The sequence below is a fragment of the Cololabis saira genome, chromosome 3, assembly GCF_033807715.1.
Source record: "Cololabis saira isolate AMF1-May2022 chromosome 3, fColSai1.1, whole genome shotgun sequence".
NCBI classification, from domain to species: domain Eukaryota; kingdom Metazoa; phylum Chordata; class Actinopteri; order Beloniformes; family Belonidae; genus Cololabis; species Cololabis saira.
This window is the reverse complement of record NC_084589.1, coordinates 37,936,654-37,955,716: the sequence shown is the minus strand read 5'-3', so window position 1 is coordinate 37,955,716 and position 19,063 is coordinate 37,936,654. Positions and strand designations below refer to the sequence as shown.

Below are 19,063 nucleotides of genomic sequence, written 5' to 3'. Positions count from 1 at the left end.
TAATACTCCTTTAGTTCTAGATAAGAATAGAGAAAATTCTTTCCAAAAAAATGATTATAGCATGTCATAGTATTCAACAAAACAATTCAGCTGAACAACTTACTTCTCTTTACTACACCATTATTTGTTTCACGAAGCCAAAGAGAAATAAAAGTGGGCAATACTAAGTACCCCCATGCCTAAGTAGGTTGTAGAGCTGCCTTTAGCAGCAATAACTTAACTAAGTAGTTGTTTTCTGTTACTCCTTTTCCACCAAACCGGTTCCAGTCCTGGTTCTGGTTCCAGTGCTGGTTCTGGTTCACAACCTGTTCAACTTGGAACCAGCTGAGAACCGGTTTGTTTTTCCACAGCTCGGGTGCTAAGGGGAGCCACGTCATTAAGTCACTGCAAACGTAACACCGTGTCCTAACTGCGTGCGACGCGAGCGAGTGTCGGCGACAAAAACAATTCCACTGCTTTATTTTCTATTGGACTGTCCAAACTGGCTGCGAGCGACGCAGCGCGACGCGGCACGCCGTTTTGAGCTGGACTTTTGTCGGACGCCCGGTTTCTATTTTCTTCCTGTCGCTCGCATTAAAAGCCGGTTGAAAGCGCTGTAGGAAACAGTCATTTCACTACAAGAACCTCAATAAAGTGATTGAGGTTCTTGTCAATCAAAATAACGTAGGGGCCCATAACGCTTTCAGTGTGGACAGAGCGCGTCCAATGCCACGCAGTGCGACGCGATAGTCGGACGCTCGCGTGCAGTTAGGACAGGCTGTAAGTTAACGTCGCTGCGTTTGCGTGAAAGTTGAAGCAACAACAACCTATCTGCTCTAATAATACTTGGTCCTCGTAGCTCCTCCGTGGACACATCTCCAAAAGACAGGTTGTCTCCTCCTCAGACCCATGATGCTTTGCTGCATCCAGATTAATTCTTATTTGAAAATGTCTCCGTCTCCCAGTCTTGCCATTGCCGTTGGTCTTAATAACTCCACCCCCTCCACTTACATAAGCGGTTCTTTCCTCTAGTCCAGCAAAAAGTTGGTGCTACCTTGGAACCGGAACCGGTTCTTTGTCAGTGGAAACAGAAAACCCGGTTCCAAACTCAGCACTGGTCCAGAACCAGCCCTGGAACCAGTTTGGTGGATAAGGGGCATGTGTATAATTTTTTATCAGTTTCTCACATCTTTGTGGAATAATCTTTTGTGAACACGTTCCCTTACGGACAGATCTCCAGATCATCAACATTTCCGTCAGGCTGAGGTCTTCACTTTCATTAGGCCATCCAGAACTTTGGTTCTTTTGTTTCTCAGACATTTGGATGTAGAGCTGCTGCTGTGCTTTGGTTCTTTGGGGTTTCGTTTGACCCAGATCCGATTTGTCTCTAGTCCGGCATCCAGGGGACTTCAGGGTTGGATGAAACGCTTTGGTCCTGCAGCTGCAAAAAAGCCAGTCACCTTCACACCATCATGTTTAATGGTAGGCAGTAGTGGTTTCTGCCGAAGATGGTCTTTGTGGTTTTGTTAGAACACCACTTTTTCAATTCAATTCAATTCAATATACTATGTCCCACTTGGGAAAATTTGTCTTGGACTCGACAGCTGAGCCACAAAGGCCTTGACAGTTAAAGGGACAAAACAATACATCACCGGGCACCATTTCAATTAAAACACACACATACACTAATTAAAAATGCTAAAAATCACCATAATAAAACACAATATAAAAAATAAATAAATGAATACAATTATTGCACGTCCTTTGGCCTCATGGAGGTTCAGGAGTTTGATGGAGGTTGGCACAAATGAGTTCTTAATTATAATCCTAGTCCGAGTAAAAGGATGTGTGAAAGCTCAGCTCCCATCCTACCTCCTACTTTTGAACCTCGGTTGTACTTTAATGCTTTTTGTAGATGGAGATTTACTCCAAAAAATCTTCATAACATTTTTCTTTTCTTTTTTTTAATTGAGTTGTCACAGACATGAACATTTCACATGCTCAGCTGCACTTGCAATGTCTGAGCTGGAGATCTTAGCAAAAATTGCCGCTCTAAGGCCATGGCTTATGTCTTTTCCTCATGGCGTTGTGTTACACGTACCTGAATGGTCTGTTTTTTGTTTTAGAGGCCTGCACAGCTGCCAGTCAGTGATGTCTTTGAAAAGGAAATAAATTATATATTAAACTTGTATTTGTCTCCCAAACGTTCTGACTCGTTGGGAAAAATGTCCAGGATCCCAGTCTGAACCTTTCCACCCCCCCTGGATGCCATATCCATTCAGCTCGGCCGTTGCTAGGCAACCGGCACAACACAGCAGGACACCCACTGTGATCTGTGCATAGTCTTCCCAGCTTCTTTGATTTCATGTATTATTATTATTATAATTAACTTATCCATAGTTTATAAGTGGAACAATCTAATTTCCCCTTTTGGGATGAGTGGGAGATTATTTAATGGAGTCCATTTAACGTGATTATTTGAACCCAAGCGCTGCATCCAGTCAGTACATTTTTATGATCTTAGTCGGGTTCATAGATTTTATCTTTTCTGTTGAAGATAAAATATTTATTTAGTTATTTTTTTCCTATGTCATAAATTTAAGCATTATTTCCGTAAATATCCATTAAATCCCTTTTAATTCACATAGTAAGTTTCCAAATTGGAATATTTCCAAACTTCCCATGAAAAGTTTCCAGAACCCTTGCGGACGTTTCCTGCCCCGCTGCAGCCCCGAGTACAAGTATAAATTAAAGGAAAGGATTAACAAATTTATTAGTTCTGTGAGTTGATGTCCAGGCTGAGGTTCAGTAAGAAGTTCAGTAAGAAGTTCGGGATGAGGTTCAGGATGAGAATCAGGATGAGAATCAGGATGAGCATGAGGTTCAGGTTGAGGTTCAGGATGAGGTTCAGGTTGAGTTCAGGTTTAGGTTTAGGTTTAGGTTCAGGATGAGGTTCAGGCTTCGTCAGCGGTTACCTGTCCAAACATGCCCCACCAGCAGCAAATGATCCCCGTGAGATCTGCTCGGCGGGTCGTTCTGCAGTCTTCAGACGCAGTTCTGGTCCATTTCACTTTGAAATTTGATCAGTTTTCTCTAGAAAAATGTTCTGGGACATCCAGGAGCTTGTGTGACAACACTGAGGGCTGGATCTGACAAGACTGGGGGGCGGATCCCTCGGGGCTGGGGGTGGAGCCGTCAAGGCCTCCGGGGGCGGAGCCTTCAAGGCCCCCGGGGGCGGAGCCTATCCGCCTGTCACCAGGTGAGAGGCCGGTCCATCCAGACGGGTTGCAGTTCACGATGGGGACAGACAGATGAGCAGTCGTGCACGTTTAGCGGTACATCCATGAAAGCTCATGTGGATAACGTCTCCAGGACGTCTGGGACTCGTGCTGGAGCTGCAGACGGTCCTGGGTTCAGGGTCGAGTCCGGCGGTTCTAGTGAGTCAGCTTGGTTTTTTACTTTTCATCTCTGTTATTCAGAACGAGCTGAAGAAGACGGGGTGACGGCGTCGCTGCTGGTCCGAGCTCACTGTCGCCACCAGCGCCCTGATGTTTTGTGCTGCGGGAGCCAAGAATGCAGGACCCGTGCCAGTGCGAGCCCCCCCCCCCCCCGAGCCGGCTCTCCGTGGTGACAGAGTGTGTGTCTGTGTGCGAGACGCCTCATTTCCATCCAGCCAGTGTGCAACAGTTGTCCCTTTTGGGGCTGTGGCGCTCCACAAAGCTCACTTTGTGAACGTCGGGGGGTCGGGGCCTGCAGCTGGGGCGCAGCGAGGGCCCGGGCTGGAGAAATGGCAGGACATTTCCTCAAACCAGTTTATTTGGAAAATAATCTCCATTTACCATATTTCTTGCACTTATAAGGCACTTAAAATCCTTAGATTTTCCTTAAAAAAATCAGCTTTAATCCGGGGCGCTTTATGTATGAATATTGTTGTTCTTACTGATCTCTAACCAGTTTTATGTGGAAACTGAGCTCAGAAATCTGTCAACAGTGTTGGGGGTAACGCGTTACAAAAGTAACGCAATTACAGTAATGTATTACTATTTGCTGTAACGCAGTAATATAACGCATTACTAATAAATTTTCGGTAATATTTTACTCGTTACAATCTAAGTAACGCGCGTTACAACGCATTTTAACCCGTTTAGCTGTTGTTTTTTAAAGAATTCACCAACACCGCGTCCGCGAGACATCCCGACAACAGAAAAAAGCGTTGGGAACGCGGCGCGGCGGAACGTAGCGCCGCTGGACACTGTTTGTGTGGGGACTGTTTAGCCAGTGAGCAGAGCCGGCAGGGAAAAGTCAACAGTGCGGCGTGTCCGCGTGTAACTTAAATCTACCATGGTCTCAGCGTTAGAGCTCGGCCAAGTGAGGCTTTATTAATATATGGGCTTTATACATTTATTAAATATATATGAGCGCGGAGTCGGCGAGGAGCTGCGCCCGGCGAGGAGCACGAGCCGGGCTCACAGTCAGTCGCGCTGTGAGAGCGGATTTATGGTTCTGCGTTAAATCGACGCAGAGCTTTCGCCGTAGGGTACGCAGTAGTCCGCGTAACCCACGGCGTATGGCCTGCGTTGGTGTAACGCGGAACCATAAATCAGCCTTAAACCACACCTGCAGCCCATCAGGAGGAGAGGTTAAAACAGCTGCGAGTTGTTGATTGCTGGTACGTTTTGTTAACTCTGAGAGAAATATTGGTTTGTTTGTTAGCTTGCTGGTGTTTTTTTCTCTCTGGGAGTTATTTATGAAGAAGTTCTGAGTTCCGTGTGAGCAGTATTCGAGTTGAGGGGGGATGAGGGGTGATGTGATGGCACCCCCCCTGAAATTAAAACGGTCCAAATCACCCCCCCCCCCCCCTGAAATAAAAACGGTCCAAATCATCCCCCCTGAAATAAAAACAGTCCAAATCATCCCCCCTGAAATAAAAACGGTCCAAATCACCCCCCCCCCCTGAAATAAAAACGGTCCAAATCATCCCCCCTGAAATAAAAACGGTCCAAATCATCCCTCCCCTGAAATAAAAACGGTCCAAATCATCCCCCCTGAAATAAAAACGGTCCAAATCATCCCTCCCCTGAAATAAAAACGGTCCAAATCATCCCCCCCTGAAATAAAAACGGTCCAAATCATCCCCCCTGAAATAAAAACAGTCCAAATCATCCCCCCTGAAATAAAAACGGTCCAAATCATCCCCCGTGAAATAAAAACAGTCCAAATCATCGCCCCTGAAATAAAAACGGTCCAAATCATCCCCCCCTGAAATAAAAACGGTCCAAATCATCCCCCCTGTAAAACTGCCATCCCTCCTTTCCATCCCTTATGTCATTTCATCAATGAATGTGGTTTTACTGCTATTTCAACATTTAGAGTCTTCACCAGAAAAATAACACCAGAAAAATAACTTATTTGACAATTTTCACCTGTTTCAAGTAAATTTTCACTTGAAATAAGTAGAAAAATCTGCCAGTGGGACAAGATTTATCTTTTTTTGCTATTTTGTTGAAAGTAACTCAAAAGTAATACACAAGTAGTGTAACGCATTACAATTCAGATATAGTAATATTGTAATGTAACTAATTACTTTCAAATGACAGTAACTAGTAATATATAATGTATTATATTTTGGATGTAACTTGCCCAACACTGTCTGTCAAAGTGTTTTAGTGACTTCGGTAGCGACGAAGCCGCTTGATTGATGGTTGGACCGTTCAGACACATTAAAGTCGGGTTGTAACATCAGACAACGTTAGATAACAAATTATGTAGCGCTGCAAACAACCATCATCTAGTCCTAGCTACCTTACTGTTATTAGACGTCAACATTCGGTTTTGAGCGTAAACCCAATTTTCAAATCTACATCATAATCAATTACAGGACTGTCTTAGAAAATTAGAATATTGTGATAAAGTTCTTTATTTTCTGTAATGCAATTAAAAAAACTAAAATTTCATTGTGGCAGGGTGGAGAGGTGGATGGGACACGCGCACCTGTGTCCCATCAACCTGAGTGGCTGCCGCACCTCCACCTCTCCACCCTGCCACAGTCATACATTCTGGATTCATTAGAAATCAACTGAAATATTGCAAGCCTTTTATTATTTTAATATTGCTGATTATGGCTTACAGTTTAAGATTAAGATTCCCAGAATATTCAAATTTTTTGAGATATTTGAGTTTTCTTAAGCTGTAAGCCATGATTTTTTGTAATCACATTACAGAAAATCACAATATTCTAATTTTCTGAGACAGTCCTGTATAATCAAATGTTGGAATACAACGTTCCAACCTCACACTAACTTCAGTTGTCCTCTATTGCTGGCAACGATGAACCAATCAGGTTCATCGTAGTACGACGGCCACCTCTTCCACTTTTTATTGGTGGATTCGTGGAATATTAATTATTTAAAATGTGAGTTTATTTTTCTGTTTTAGTTACAACTGAACGATATTCTGAGTTATTGTGAATTTGTTGAATATGGTTCAGCTTTGCTTCGCTTTATATATGTTTTATGATACGGCTTATAACCCGGTGCGCCTTATGCATGAAAATAGACATAGAGCAGCGTACCGGGACAGCGAGCCATTGTCCCGGTCCACGTCTGCAGAAACGAGCCACAATGAGAGATTCTTCTCCGAGTCTGCTCCACTTAACAAAGATCCTGAAGGACGCCTGAAAAAGTGTGACACGGCGTCTGGAAAGACCCGGGGCCGGATTCACAAAACATTCTTAAGAGAAAAAATCTTCTTAAGTGTCATTTTTTTCTTAAGTTCAGTCTTAAGAAGAAAAAAGAGACGAAGTCATATTCTCCAAAAAAGTTCTTAAAGCAGCACAACGTAACTTTCAGCTTTTCTGAGTTTGGCGGCATCTTTTGGACAAAAGCGGTAGTGTTTTACCAGAAAGAACACTACGTTTCCCATGAGCACCAGCGCGTACTGCCGGAAAACTCCTGTCCCGTCGCTGCATTTGTTTTGATGAGAGGAGACGGGACGGACTTTTCTGTTTCACCAAGTGAACAGACAGAACGCAAAAAAAAAGATGTTAAACTGCTGGAAAGGAACTGGAATTTACCGGGATACCTTAAACAAGGAAGCCAGGGAGCGGTATATGGAGAAAATAATGATTATTAATTATTATTAATTATAATAATAATTAATCCCTACTGAAGAGCCATGTGTTTCAATAAATTTGTATAATAGTACAACATACAGTACATGTTTTGTATCCCTCTTACTTCTCTTTTCTTTTTTTGACTGCTATATATTGTTGAAGAGACTCCGAGGCGAGAGCAATATTTTTGTTTTCCTCGTGAGATTATTTTTTTCCTCTGCAGCTACAAATAAGAGTTAATATTTTTTCCTCAACAAACTAGTTTTATCTGAAGATTGGGGTTAATTGCACCGCAGAGAGCTGGCCAGCAACTGCGTTTAGCTGGCGAAGTGGGGAATAAAACCCGTGTTTTGATCCGACCCGTCTGTGTGAGTGTTTGTGGTTTAAGGCTGTTTATGGTTCTGCGTTAAATCGACGCAGAGCCTACGGCGTATGGTACGCGGCGACACGCAGAACCATAATTCAGGCTTTACTGTGTGGAAGCCGGTGTTTGGTCGTTACAGCCGCGATCCAAAGCGAGCCGACGACTCTTTCACTCTTTTACTTTGTTATAACAGATACTTGGCCTGCGTGGTTCTGCCTCCGAGCAGGAAACCGTTGAAAAGTTAAACCATTAGGATCTTTTCCCCACGTCTGTTATGTGGAGCTGCTGCAGCCGCAACGGGTTACCAGCTTCTGCGGAGCTCTGAGCTCCACGCCCCGCCCATTTTCGTCTCGACTACGAATCGGGAAGGAGGGGGAAGTGACGTATGCCGTAAAGCAGTCAAAGCCGTAAAAATATGTAGTTTTTTAGTGTGGAAGGGTTCCTACCATGCTCCTCAAAGTTACATAGTGCCAGTGAAGGAGATACAGACCCCTCAGACCATGACAGAGGTTTCATTAAACCTGTTGGAAGTTGATGTACCATCACAATGACTCTGGAAATATGATATTAAGGTGGAAAAGTTACGTAGTGTCGCTTTAAGTATTTTCTCAACTTTCTTCTCAAGTTTCTTCTTAAGACAAAACTTAAGAATAAATGGTATTCTTGAAATAAAAGTTCTCAAATTTGTTCTTGACTTTTTTCTTAACTTTAAGACAACCTTGACCTGTCTTAAAATTTCTTCTGTGAAAAGGTAATAATAATAATAATAATAATAATAATAACTGATGCAGTATGTAGCATGTAGTACTTAGTATGCCATTTCAGATACAGCCATATTTTAAGAAGTTCTTAAGAAGGAAAAATAAGAAATTCGTAAGAAATGACAGTTCTTAAGACGGTTCTTAAGAAAATATTGAAGAATTGCACTTAAGAACTTTCTTATGAACTTCTTAATTTTAGATCTTAAGACATTTCTTAAGATCATTCTTAAAGGTATTGTGACATCATTTTTAACATGCTTTTAACACTATTAAAAGTCTTGGCCAACATCCCTCAAATGTGTCTAAAAGAGTGTAACAAGAAAAACTTCACTCTTAGTACTCTTTTCCTGGCTTTTTATTACAGTGTTTTTTTGCGCCGTGAAAAATGCTCCTCCTCCAAACCTCCTCCAGCCCAACCATACGCTCACAGCGGCGTCGGAGCGACAGGCGAAGCATGCACGGAAGAGCAGCAGGGAGAACCACAGCAAACAATCATAAAAATAAAGGCATGCAAGCAGCACTGTCCCCTTATCTTAAGTCCAGTCAGTGGCCGCGGGTCTTCTTAGCAGTTTTCCTCCGGTGATTAGAACAAAAGACGCTCTAAACAGCTCCGTGTTAAGCCTCATTTATGGTTCCGCATTAAATCGACGCAGAGCCTACGCCGTAGGGTTCAGCGTATGGTGCGCGTCGCAGCGTAACCCTACGCCGTAGGCTCTGCGTCGGTGTAACGCGGAACCATAAATCAGCCTTTATGGTGCGCTGGAGAGGAGAGGAGACAGGGAGCTGGGTGGAGGGGGCGGTGATTTAGCGGGCCGTTACGTAACGGCCCGCCACCAAACCAGGTGCGCCGTTTTTGCACAGTTATGCGGAAAATCCCAGAAAGCACACAATACACTGAATGTTAAAAGTTCTTTTTTTTTTTGGGTGTAATTGATGTCAAGACACCCAACAAAACACAAAAAATCAAGAAAAATTTGTTTTCATGTCACAATCCCTTTAAGAACATATTTGTGAATCTGGCCCCCGTTTTCAGTGTCCCTGAACCAGGACCAGAACGAGCCTGTTCTGGTCAAGATGACCACAGAACTCAGAGATTGTGCTGCATCAGGAGATAAAGTCCTGATATCTCACTGTGACGACACTGAGCTGCTGAAGCTCTGGAGATAACGGGGAGGACGGGTCTGAGCTGGCCCCACGTCAGAACCAGCTACGTCAGAGCGGGTTCTGACCCTGACCCGGACCCGCTGGTGTCTAACGCTCCGTCTTTCCCTCTGCAGTGTTCCCGGTGTGGCGGGGGATTGGGGCCGGCGGCGGCGGCGCCGGCTGGAGCCAGGGCTGGGGCCGCTGCCTGAGATGGGAGCCCTACAGTCGGTACCGGGGGCCCAGGATGCCGGCGTTTGACTACCCGGTGTGGCTGGTGCTGTGTCGCCGAGGCCGGGCCCGGTTCAGGGAGGTCTGCCAGCGGGGCCGAGGGGCCATCAGGCTGCCCACCGACATGCTGAGCATCAAGCTGCCGCAGCTGTTCGACATCCATCAGATCCCCAAGGTAGGAGCCCAGCTGGCCCACACTTTTCTCCACCCGAACCTTTGAATACGAGCGTTTTTCTCCCGGATGACTCGACCGAAGCGTTCGGCGAGGGCGCCGGATTCTACATCACCGGTGTTCATCACCTTTTTTTGCGTCCTGGAGGTGGTTTTCAGAGAAACTGCTGAGATTTCCTCTCGTTCTCGAGTAATTACAACCTCACCGGCGTTATTTCTGATTTGGGTTAGTGTTATTAAAACAGTTTTTTGAGTTGTTGCATGAATTATATGACTGTGTAGTTATGCAAAATATTAATACTAGTATTAATATAGATTCAACAGCAGGTTTTGTCAGCTAATGATGCTGTAAGGAACATCGTCAGAATTATCAAACAGATCCAGGGCAGCAAACAGAGATAGGGCCGTATGAATTTTTTTTAGTTTTTAACACATTCCGTTTTAATTTTTTCCATTTGCAGTCTATTTCGGTTTTTAATTTTAGAGAATTTGGTTTTTAGAATTTTATGCAAATGTAACCCCATGACAGTATATAAAGTTTAGTTTAGTTTAGTTTATTTCGGTCATGACATCACAAAAAAAAGAATAAAAATGACACGATGAATGAATGAAACGAATACACTGTTCAAAGAAAACATTACAAAAAATTACCAATATACAAATACCATCTAGAGTGGAAAAGGTGTAGGCTGAAGCAAAGCTTATTATTTGCCTACCCTCAAAAAGATTAATTAAAGTAATGAAATGAAAGCAAGAAGTAAGAAAAAGACTGACAGTAAAACAAATTGCCTCCATGGGGATAACAAAAATTCCTCAAGAAATAAAAAAAATTTAAAAATAAAGGTGCAGTCTACAAAAGTAATGAAATATAGACAATTTATGCAGTTATAACTGAAAAACATTAATGTTTTCATACCTTTAAACATATTTAAAGGCAAAAACATGGCACTAGTTATGCTCGTGTCCAACAAAACATTCCTTTTTTTGGGCATAAACAAAAAAATACCAAAAGTTGTAATGTAATGATGAAAAAAAATCGAACTAGACATACGAATCGATTTTTAGGAATTAATATGAGAATCGATTTAGAATCGGAAAATCAATTTTTTTCAACACAAGCCTAGTCCGTAGACCCCAAAAAGCTGTTATTAACACACATCAGTGTCATTGATTGTGTTATGCTTCGTCCTGTGGATCAGTTTCACCCGTTTATAGGTGACAAATATCCGATCTAAGGGACTTTAAGTCAACAGATGAGGAGACGGCGGGTTCAGCAAGTTCCAATCCATCAAAACTGCCATTTTCCTGCAAATAACATCAAATTGTACTTTTTTTTTTAATCTCTAAATTGAGAAAAGTGTTAAGGAAGTATCTATCTGTATTTTTTGTATTTTGTCTTGTTTTTTTAACAGTTTGGATGCGAGGTTCCAGTTTCTGAGAGTTTTCTCGTGAAATGTTAAAAATGCGTCTGTGAGGATATGAGCTGCTTTTAGGAGGATGACTCTGGGCTCAGACACCAGATGTCTTTCAGCGACGGCGCACTTGAAAGGGAAGAAATGTCCGAGGTGGGGTTGGGCTGGAGGGGGGGGCACAGATAGAATTCCTCACTTTATAAATCTGCAGAAAAAAAAAAGGATGCTTCTCGTATTGGCGTTGAGGGAAGTGGGTCAAGGCCCCGGGCGACGAGCCAGACTTTGATGATTACATCGTTATCTTGTTTGTGACTTCAACGGCGACGTGACGCTTGATTGGATAATGAAATATAGGAGTTCTGCTGCAGATATGCGCCGAGCCGCGGTCTGAGACCCTGGAAGTGTGTGAGTCTGCAGAGTTTATAAACCCAGAACTGATGATTTATTTCATTTATCTGAGCTTTTGTGTCCCCGCCAGTCGTATCTGAAGAACTATACAGCTGTATTTATACACCAAATCACAGCAACTGTCATCTCAAGGCTCGTCAGCAGCAGGTTCAGCTCCTTCTAAATGAGTCCAGTTTATTCAAACTGATTATAAATAAGATAATCCGTCTAACTTCCTCGCTATGAGACCAACGGGTTGCATTAACTCTTTCCCTGGAGTCAGTCCCTCGTCCTGAGCGTGAAAAGCTCGGGGAGGATGATGGCCGGCCTCTAGATCCCTCTGGTCCTGGATCAGGACCGACTCTAACCTGCTGAAGAAATGAACAAATTGTAGACGGCAGGATGGTTATTCCTCACAATATCATCTGCAAACAAAAGCAACACGAGTCCAAATGAACCAGAGTTTCTAAACAGGGAAACAATGAATTAAATGAAATATTCAGACTCGTAAATCCTCCAGAAAAGCCTCGTATCTGAGTCTTACTGGGCCGAAACATCCTGGTAGGAGAATCACAGCATCTCCTACGGGGACGTAAAGTTTCAAGTTGATTTGAAATACATCATTGCATAACAATATGAATTATGATATTTTTTACACTTTCATTCATATCATTCATTTAATTTATTCTTTATTTCATTCAAAAAAATAAAACAATTCAATACAAATACAAATGTTCTTAAATTGTGAATGAAAAGGGAGCAGAAAGAAGAAGAATCTTATCTGATCTGCCCCTTTTTCCAAGGAATAACTTCATAAAATAAAAATTAAAAAAACAAAACAAAAAAAAACCAACAACTAAGTGAATAAAAAACTAAAATAAAATAAAATTACCGCCGTCTATGGGTATGTCAATCAAACTTAACTAACATATTTCATTATATTTACTTAACATACAGGCTTTAATTGTTCTTTTGAATGTAATGTTTGATTTGGATTCTTTGTTTTCTTTATTCAGATTGTTCCATAAACTGATTCCTTTCACAGAAACAAAACGTTCCATCAATTTTGTCCTTTGACTTTGAGACAAGAGGACCACTCTATTGAAAAAAAAACCCAACAACAACAAAAAAATAAATAATCAACTGTCAAACAATGCTAAAAAATGTTTTATTTTACTTCTGGAAAGGAACCAGAACTGGTACCGGAGCGTGACCAGGACGTATCTGACTTTTATCAGGTGTCGTGTCGGTGAACCGTAAACTTTACCGCCTGTTTCAAGCCGTAAATAAAAGCACAGACGTGTTCTTGGCATGAAACGTGCGCTGGCATCACTAGCAACACAAACAGACAATCCTCCCACCGCAGTCGCAGTCGGGAGGATTAAACCTGGTTCTGACGCGTTGGAGCTCAGGGTTTTTAATAAAACGACTCCCCCAGGGACGAGCTGACCCACCGTTGTCCAGATACGTTGGTAGAAGTGCGTCTGGGCTGAACGTACGGGACCAGAACGCTGAAGAGGCACTCGGACGACGTTTGTTTGAATAACAGATCCCTCCTGCAGAATGTTTACATAGTTCTCCTCGGTGTTTATCTCCAGTCGGGGATGTGTTAGTCCGGGCAGACGGGGTTTCAACACTTCCTCGGGGGGGAAGCCACTAACATCTGGCTTTGAGGTCGCCGCGGTGACGTGTTGGTTTAAGTTCCTGGAACCACCATGAAGTAGCCCTGTGTTGAAAAAATAGATTTTCCGATTCTAAATCAATTCTCATATTAATTCCTAAAAATCGATTTGTATGTCTAAAGATCGATTTTTTTTCTTTTCATTATTACATTTTCGCCCGGGGAACTTTAATCCCAGTAGTCACATCATTTAATTCACACATGCGCTGTTGAGCTGTTGCAAATTCTTTCTTTTTTGCCCTTTAAATGGATATTGAAAGGAATATTTGAGTTATTTATTTCTTATTTATTTATTTATTTCATACAAATACATTTTTGGAATTTTTTTGTTTATGCCCAAAAAATGAATGTTTTGTTGGACACGAGAATAACTACTGCCATGTCTTTGCCTTTAAATATGTTTAAAAGTATCAAAACATTAAAGTTTTTATATACTTTCTTGCGGTTAAATTTGCCTAAAATGCTAAAAACCAAAAAATAAAAATAGAATGTGTTCAAAAATAAAACCGATTTCATGTGTCCTCTGTTTCCTCCCTGGATCTGTTTGGTAATTCTGCCCCACACGATGTTTCTGAAAGCAGTTATATCAACATTCTGGGAGGTGATTGGTCCTTACAGCATCATTAGCTGCAATACTTGCTGTTTAATCTCAATATAATACTAGTGTTAATATGTAGCATAACTACAGTCATATAATTCAGGCAACAGCTCAAAAAACATTTTTAATAAGACTAACCCAAATCAATATCAAATCAAATCTGTATAATCGATTCTCAATCTTAAGAATCGGAATCGATTCTTGACATTTGAATCGATCCCCAGCACTAGTGTGAAGGTAAATAAACATGAGAGATGCTGCGACTGCTGAGTGTCTGCCATCCCGGTCCTCAGTAGTATTATAGTAAAGTAATGATAATGTAATACTATGCATTAAAATTACTTCTATTAGTACATACATACATAGTAGCACAACTAACTAACTAACTTTAGTTAGTTAGTTTAGTTTTAGCTAACTTCTTTAGTTTGCCTTGATTTGTTTGATTTTGACTATTGATATATACAGGACTGTCTCAGAAAATTAGAATATTGTGATTTTCTGTAATGCAATTACAAAAACATACATTCTGGATTCATTACAAATCAACTGAAATATTGCAAGCCTTTTATTATTTTAATATTGCTGATCATGGCTTACAGCTTAAGAAAAACTCAAATATTTGAATATTCTGGGAATCTTAATCTTAAACTGTAAGCCATAATCAGCAATATTAGAATAATAAAAGGCTTGCAATATTTTAGTTGATTTGTAATGAATCCAGAATGTATGACATTTTTGTTTTTTTTAATTGCATTACAGAAAGTAAAGAACTTTATAACAATATTCTAATTTTCTGAGACAGTCCTGTACATATAATTGAGTATTATATAACTGTATAGAACAGTTATTAAAGTAGGTATGGGTGTTTTATAAGTAAGCTTATTGAAACTCGTTTTATTATATGTAAGGATGTATGTAAGATTCAGGGGTAGGACTCGATAAGTGGTTACTTCATTCCTACTCCGTTTCGAGCATGTTGGTGGATCCGTAAGGTCTTCCCAAGTGCTGTATATGTATATATATATATATATATATATATATATATATATATATATATATATATATATGTGTATGTATATGTATATTTGTATTCTGTTTTTTTTTACTTTTTTGTACTCTTTTTTTTTTTTTTTATCATGCATGTTCGAAATCAAATCTTCAAATCAAATCTTCATCAGGTGTTCAGGGAGGACAGCATCATCTCCGGCTACCGCCACCCCAGCAGCTCGGCCCTGGACTGTGTCCTCAGCAGCTTCCAGTTGACCAACGAGACCATCAACATCTGGACCCACTTCCTGCCCACATGGTTGGTGCCGACACCTTCACGTGCTTGTATCTCCGCACTCTCACCCTTGTTATTCATCTTATACGCTAATATGTGTCAGAGCACTTTTAACAACCGCCTCATTTTAAAGTATGCAGATGACTCTGTGATTGTTAGCCTGCTGCAGGGAAATGAAAATGACCACGGCCCTGTGGTTGAAAGCTTTGTCAAGTGGTGTGAAGACTCATACCTACAGCTCAATCTGATAAAAACCAAAGACATGGCAATTGATTTCAGGAAGAATGCCAAAACACCTGAACCTGTTAAGGGACAAGTCATTGAACAAGTTCAGTCCTATAAATATCTGGGGACAATCATTGACTCTACCCTAAACTTTAAAGATAACTGCAAAACTGTGAGCAGGAAGGGACACCAGCAGCTGTTCTGTCTGAGGAAGCTGTTCCGTTTCCAGGACCATGATGATACTTTTTTTATCATGCTTTTATTGAAGCATTATTGATTTTTCACTAGCATCATGGTTGGGAAACCTGCCCCTAAAAGAAAGGAGCTCACTCAAGCAGATCATTAAATGGTCGGCTGATTGGGGAAACTCAGCTGGGCCTGGAGTCGCTGTAGCCGAGCAGTTGCAGCGGCTCGCCAGCTCCGTTCCCAATGATGCCTCCCATCCCTTAGCGAGTGAGTTCCAGCTACTGCCATCAGGACGCAGATTGATAGTCCCCAGAACTAGGACCACACACTATAGAGCGTATGCATTGATGCCACTTTCCCACTGGAGTGGCAAAAATGGCTGCAACTAGTAGGGGAAACTGTGGAGAAGACGGGATAACAGCTGATTATCGGCTTAAATTAAAGGCAGTTGGACTTGACAGTGACCCATACAGTTACCAGAAGAACCAGTGGTCCATGGACATTAATATTTGGCCACGAATCGAGTTTCTGATATTTATATATACTTCATTTCTACGCCGGGGAAATACATGAAGCAAAGCTTGAAGGCATACAAAAGTCTTGATGCTTGGTCCGACTTCAAGGCAGGATTTGTTGGCAAAATTAAAGTGATGAGGACACTGAACTTTATGATTTGACCGTTTAACGTTAGCTACCCAAAAATCCAACATTACCTGATACAAAATGGGAACCACAAATCCACGTTTTGGTGCCTGGAATCCAGTTGTTTCTGAATTGCAGTGACCCATTTGTCTCTCTTAAGCTTATTCTTCATCAGTCTGTAAAATGATAACTCCGATTTCTTGCTAAATCTATGAGTACAGTCGATCGCACAACAGCTCTTTCCCATTTTAGATGATTTCCAGTTGCTCAAACTGAAAGTTTACGCTGCCACTATGTCTTTCCGGGTCCGGAGCGGCGGCTGACCTCTCTGAACTGTTGCAGGTACTTCCTGTGGCGGTTCTCGGTCCTGTGCGCCACCATGAACTTCCTGAGCGACAGCTACACGTGGCCGCTGCTGGTCTACATGCTGCTCATCTGCATCTACCCCTTCACCTCCAGCTGCGCCCACACCTTCAGCACCATGTCCCCGGAGTCCCGCCACATCTGCTACTTCTTCGACTACGGCGCCCTCAGCCTCTACAGCCTCGGTAAGACGCCCGCTGGAGGGACGGGGGGGCGGGGGTTTAATGCTTGATTCATTGCTGGTTCTGGGCCAATGCTGAGTTTGGAACCGGACTTTCTGTTTCCACGGAAAAAGAACTGGCTCCGGGGCAGAAGAACCGGTTCCAAGGAAGCACCAACGGTGCGTCCGAAATGCCATACTAAACAGTATATACTCAAAAAGTATGCTTAAAGGGGACCTATTATGGCATTTAATGTATATTTTAAACAGGCCTTGAATGTCTTAAAAACAATCTAAAGCTTGTTTTTTCTACATAAAACAGAAATTCAGCCTGTGGGCCCTGTCTCTAGTTTTACCGCTTCTAACCCCATTTTCTGTGAGGCATTCTTAGGGGAGGGGGGGCTATGATAATGAGGCTCTTTGCTGATTGGCTGCTTGAATGACGTGTAGCAGGGGAGGAACAAAACCTCGCTCCGGCCAGAGCAGCGGCTGCGTACACAAACTGTGTCCCATGCGAGAAGCTTCTGTGACAAAAATAAATTCCATTGCTTTATTTTTTTTGTATTGGACTGTCCTAACTGGCCGTGAGTTTACGGTTTCAGGGCCTGATTAACTAAGATCCTAAATAAAGAGTACTAAATTGCGTGTGCACTGAAAAAGTTTGCACGTGCTGTTGTTGTGTGTTTTGCGGGTGATCAACTAAGAATGCTTGCGCAATTGATAACAGGTGCAAACCTCAGTATTTAAATGAGGTGTTGCGTGTCTTACGGTTTGCGCCATGGAGAGTCTGGATGGAAAGCAGGATAGTCGCAAGCGCAAAATGAAATTTGACGAGTTGGAGTTAGAGATATTAGTGGAAGAGGCAAATAAACACATTCATGAACTACAGCAAAGAAATTTAAACATTACCAAAAGAAACGCAATATGGGAGAAAATCTGCGATAGAATAAATGCAGTTAGTAAGACAAAAAGAACGGCAGATGAGGTAAAAAGAAAGTGACAAGATATAAGGCGAAGAACTAAAGAAAAAGTGGCCTTTAATAAAACTTGTGCAACCATTTTTAAAATAGCATGCAGCAGAATAAAGACTCTCTCTCTGCGTATTCTTTGATTTTGGCGATGTCGCCTCCTTGCCACAATAACAGCAGCCATCGGTGCGTAATGCTGAGCAGATTAGCACCTTCCTTTCGAACGTATTAAATACAGATGCAATCACAATCCCCGCAATTACTTTCAGGCTTGGTAAATCTCATTGCGTGTGGTAAATTACCCTATTTGCATTTTCCCCTCCCAGTATTTAGCGCTTTCTGGCGGGTACGCCCCATATTGATTATTCATCAGGGCAAAAGTACTAAATGAACAGCGCGTGCTATTTTGCTCATTTGAGAGCCGCAGTCCTCTTTGCACGCTGTTAGTAGATCAGCTTGCACATTGGTTTGCGGGTGATGTCAAGTTTGCACACGTTTTTAAGCACGCAAACCTTTAGTAAATCAGGCCCTCAGTGTGGACAGAGAGCGTCCGATGTCACGCAGCTCGACGCGATAGTTGGACGCTCGCATTCAGTTACACGGTTTAAACGGATCTTAAAGCCGGATTTACGGTTCTGCGTTAAATCGACGCGTACCCTACGCCGTAGGCTCTGCGTTGGTGTGACGGAGACCATAAATCAGCCTTTAGTCTCCTCGTCTTCACACAGGAAGATTTAATTGAATTCTAAACAGGGACACTAGTTATTTACTCCGATCCCTCATCATTTCATATGTTACAAGAAATCACAACACTAAATTTTCACAAATTGCAACTTTATTGTTAAAAATAAAAACACAAGTTGTATATAAATAACATGTATGCACTATTGCTGGCTCAAGGAAGGACTGTGCGTTTTCTGAAGGTGTCCTTGAACAGCTTCAGGTGCTTGGAAGATCTGAAACCATGAACAGAAAAAAAAATGTATTACGGTACTAATAGAGGCCCCGGGGCCGCTCACCGGTCCGGTCCGGGGCTCCGGTGCTCCGGAGCTAAGCTAAATACTTAGCCTAAATACTTATACTTGTAGACAAATATAAATAACATAAAAAAAATAACGTCACTTACCACTGACTCGTGTGCAGTTGCCGGGTCCGTACTGTTGCTACTGATCCTTTTATGAGGGTGAATGTCGATGCAAAACCTAATTTTTACTGTCCCCTCGTTGATCAAAAAGCCACCGCTTCTAAACAATGGCGGAGCTCCAGCCGGCTGAGTTGGTTGTGGGCGTGGTTTCAGCAGCGGAGGCCGACCTATGGAAATCAGCTCCCGTCGTTACGTAACGACGGGAGCTGATTCTGAACGGCTCGTAGAAGTCACATGACACTGGAGGATTCAGTCAGG

The 19,063-nt window shown here is 42.2% G+C and overlaps 1 protein-coding gene across 3 annotated transcripts in view; it reads left to right on the top strand.

The window, feature by feature from the left end:
- The window catches only part of paqr6 (progestin and adipoQ receptor family member VI), a 77,199-nt gene that overhangs the window by 23,717 nt on the left and 34,419 nt on the right, over nucleotides 1–19,063 (top strand). For 2 of the 3 annotated variants that reach the window (XM_061717439.1, XM_061717441.1), the window contains exons 2-4: nucleotides 9,493–9,761; nucleotides 15,014–15,141; nucleotides 16,513–16,718. In XM_061717439.1, the coding sequence (XP_061573423.1) occupies nucleotides 9,493–9,761; nucleotides 15,014–15,141; nucleotides 16,513–16,718 (603 nt within the window). Of the gene's footprint in view, nucleotides 1–3,283; nucleotides 3,417–9,492; nucleotides 9,762–15,013; nucleotides 15,142–16,512; nucleotides 16,719–19,063 lie in introns of those variants that run through there. The other variant, XM_061717438.1, reaches the window with a different exon arrangement.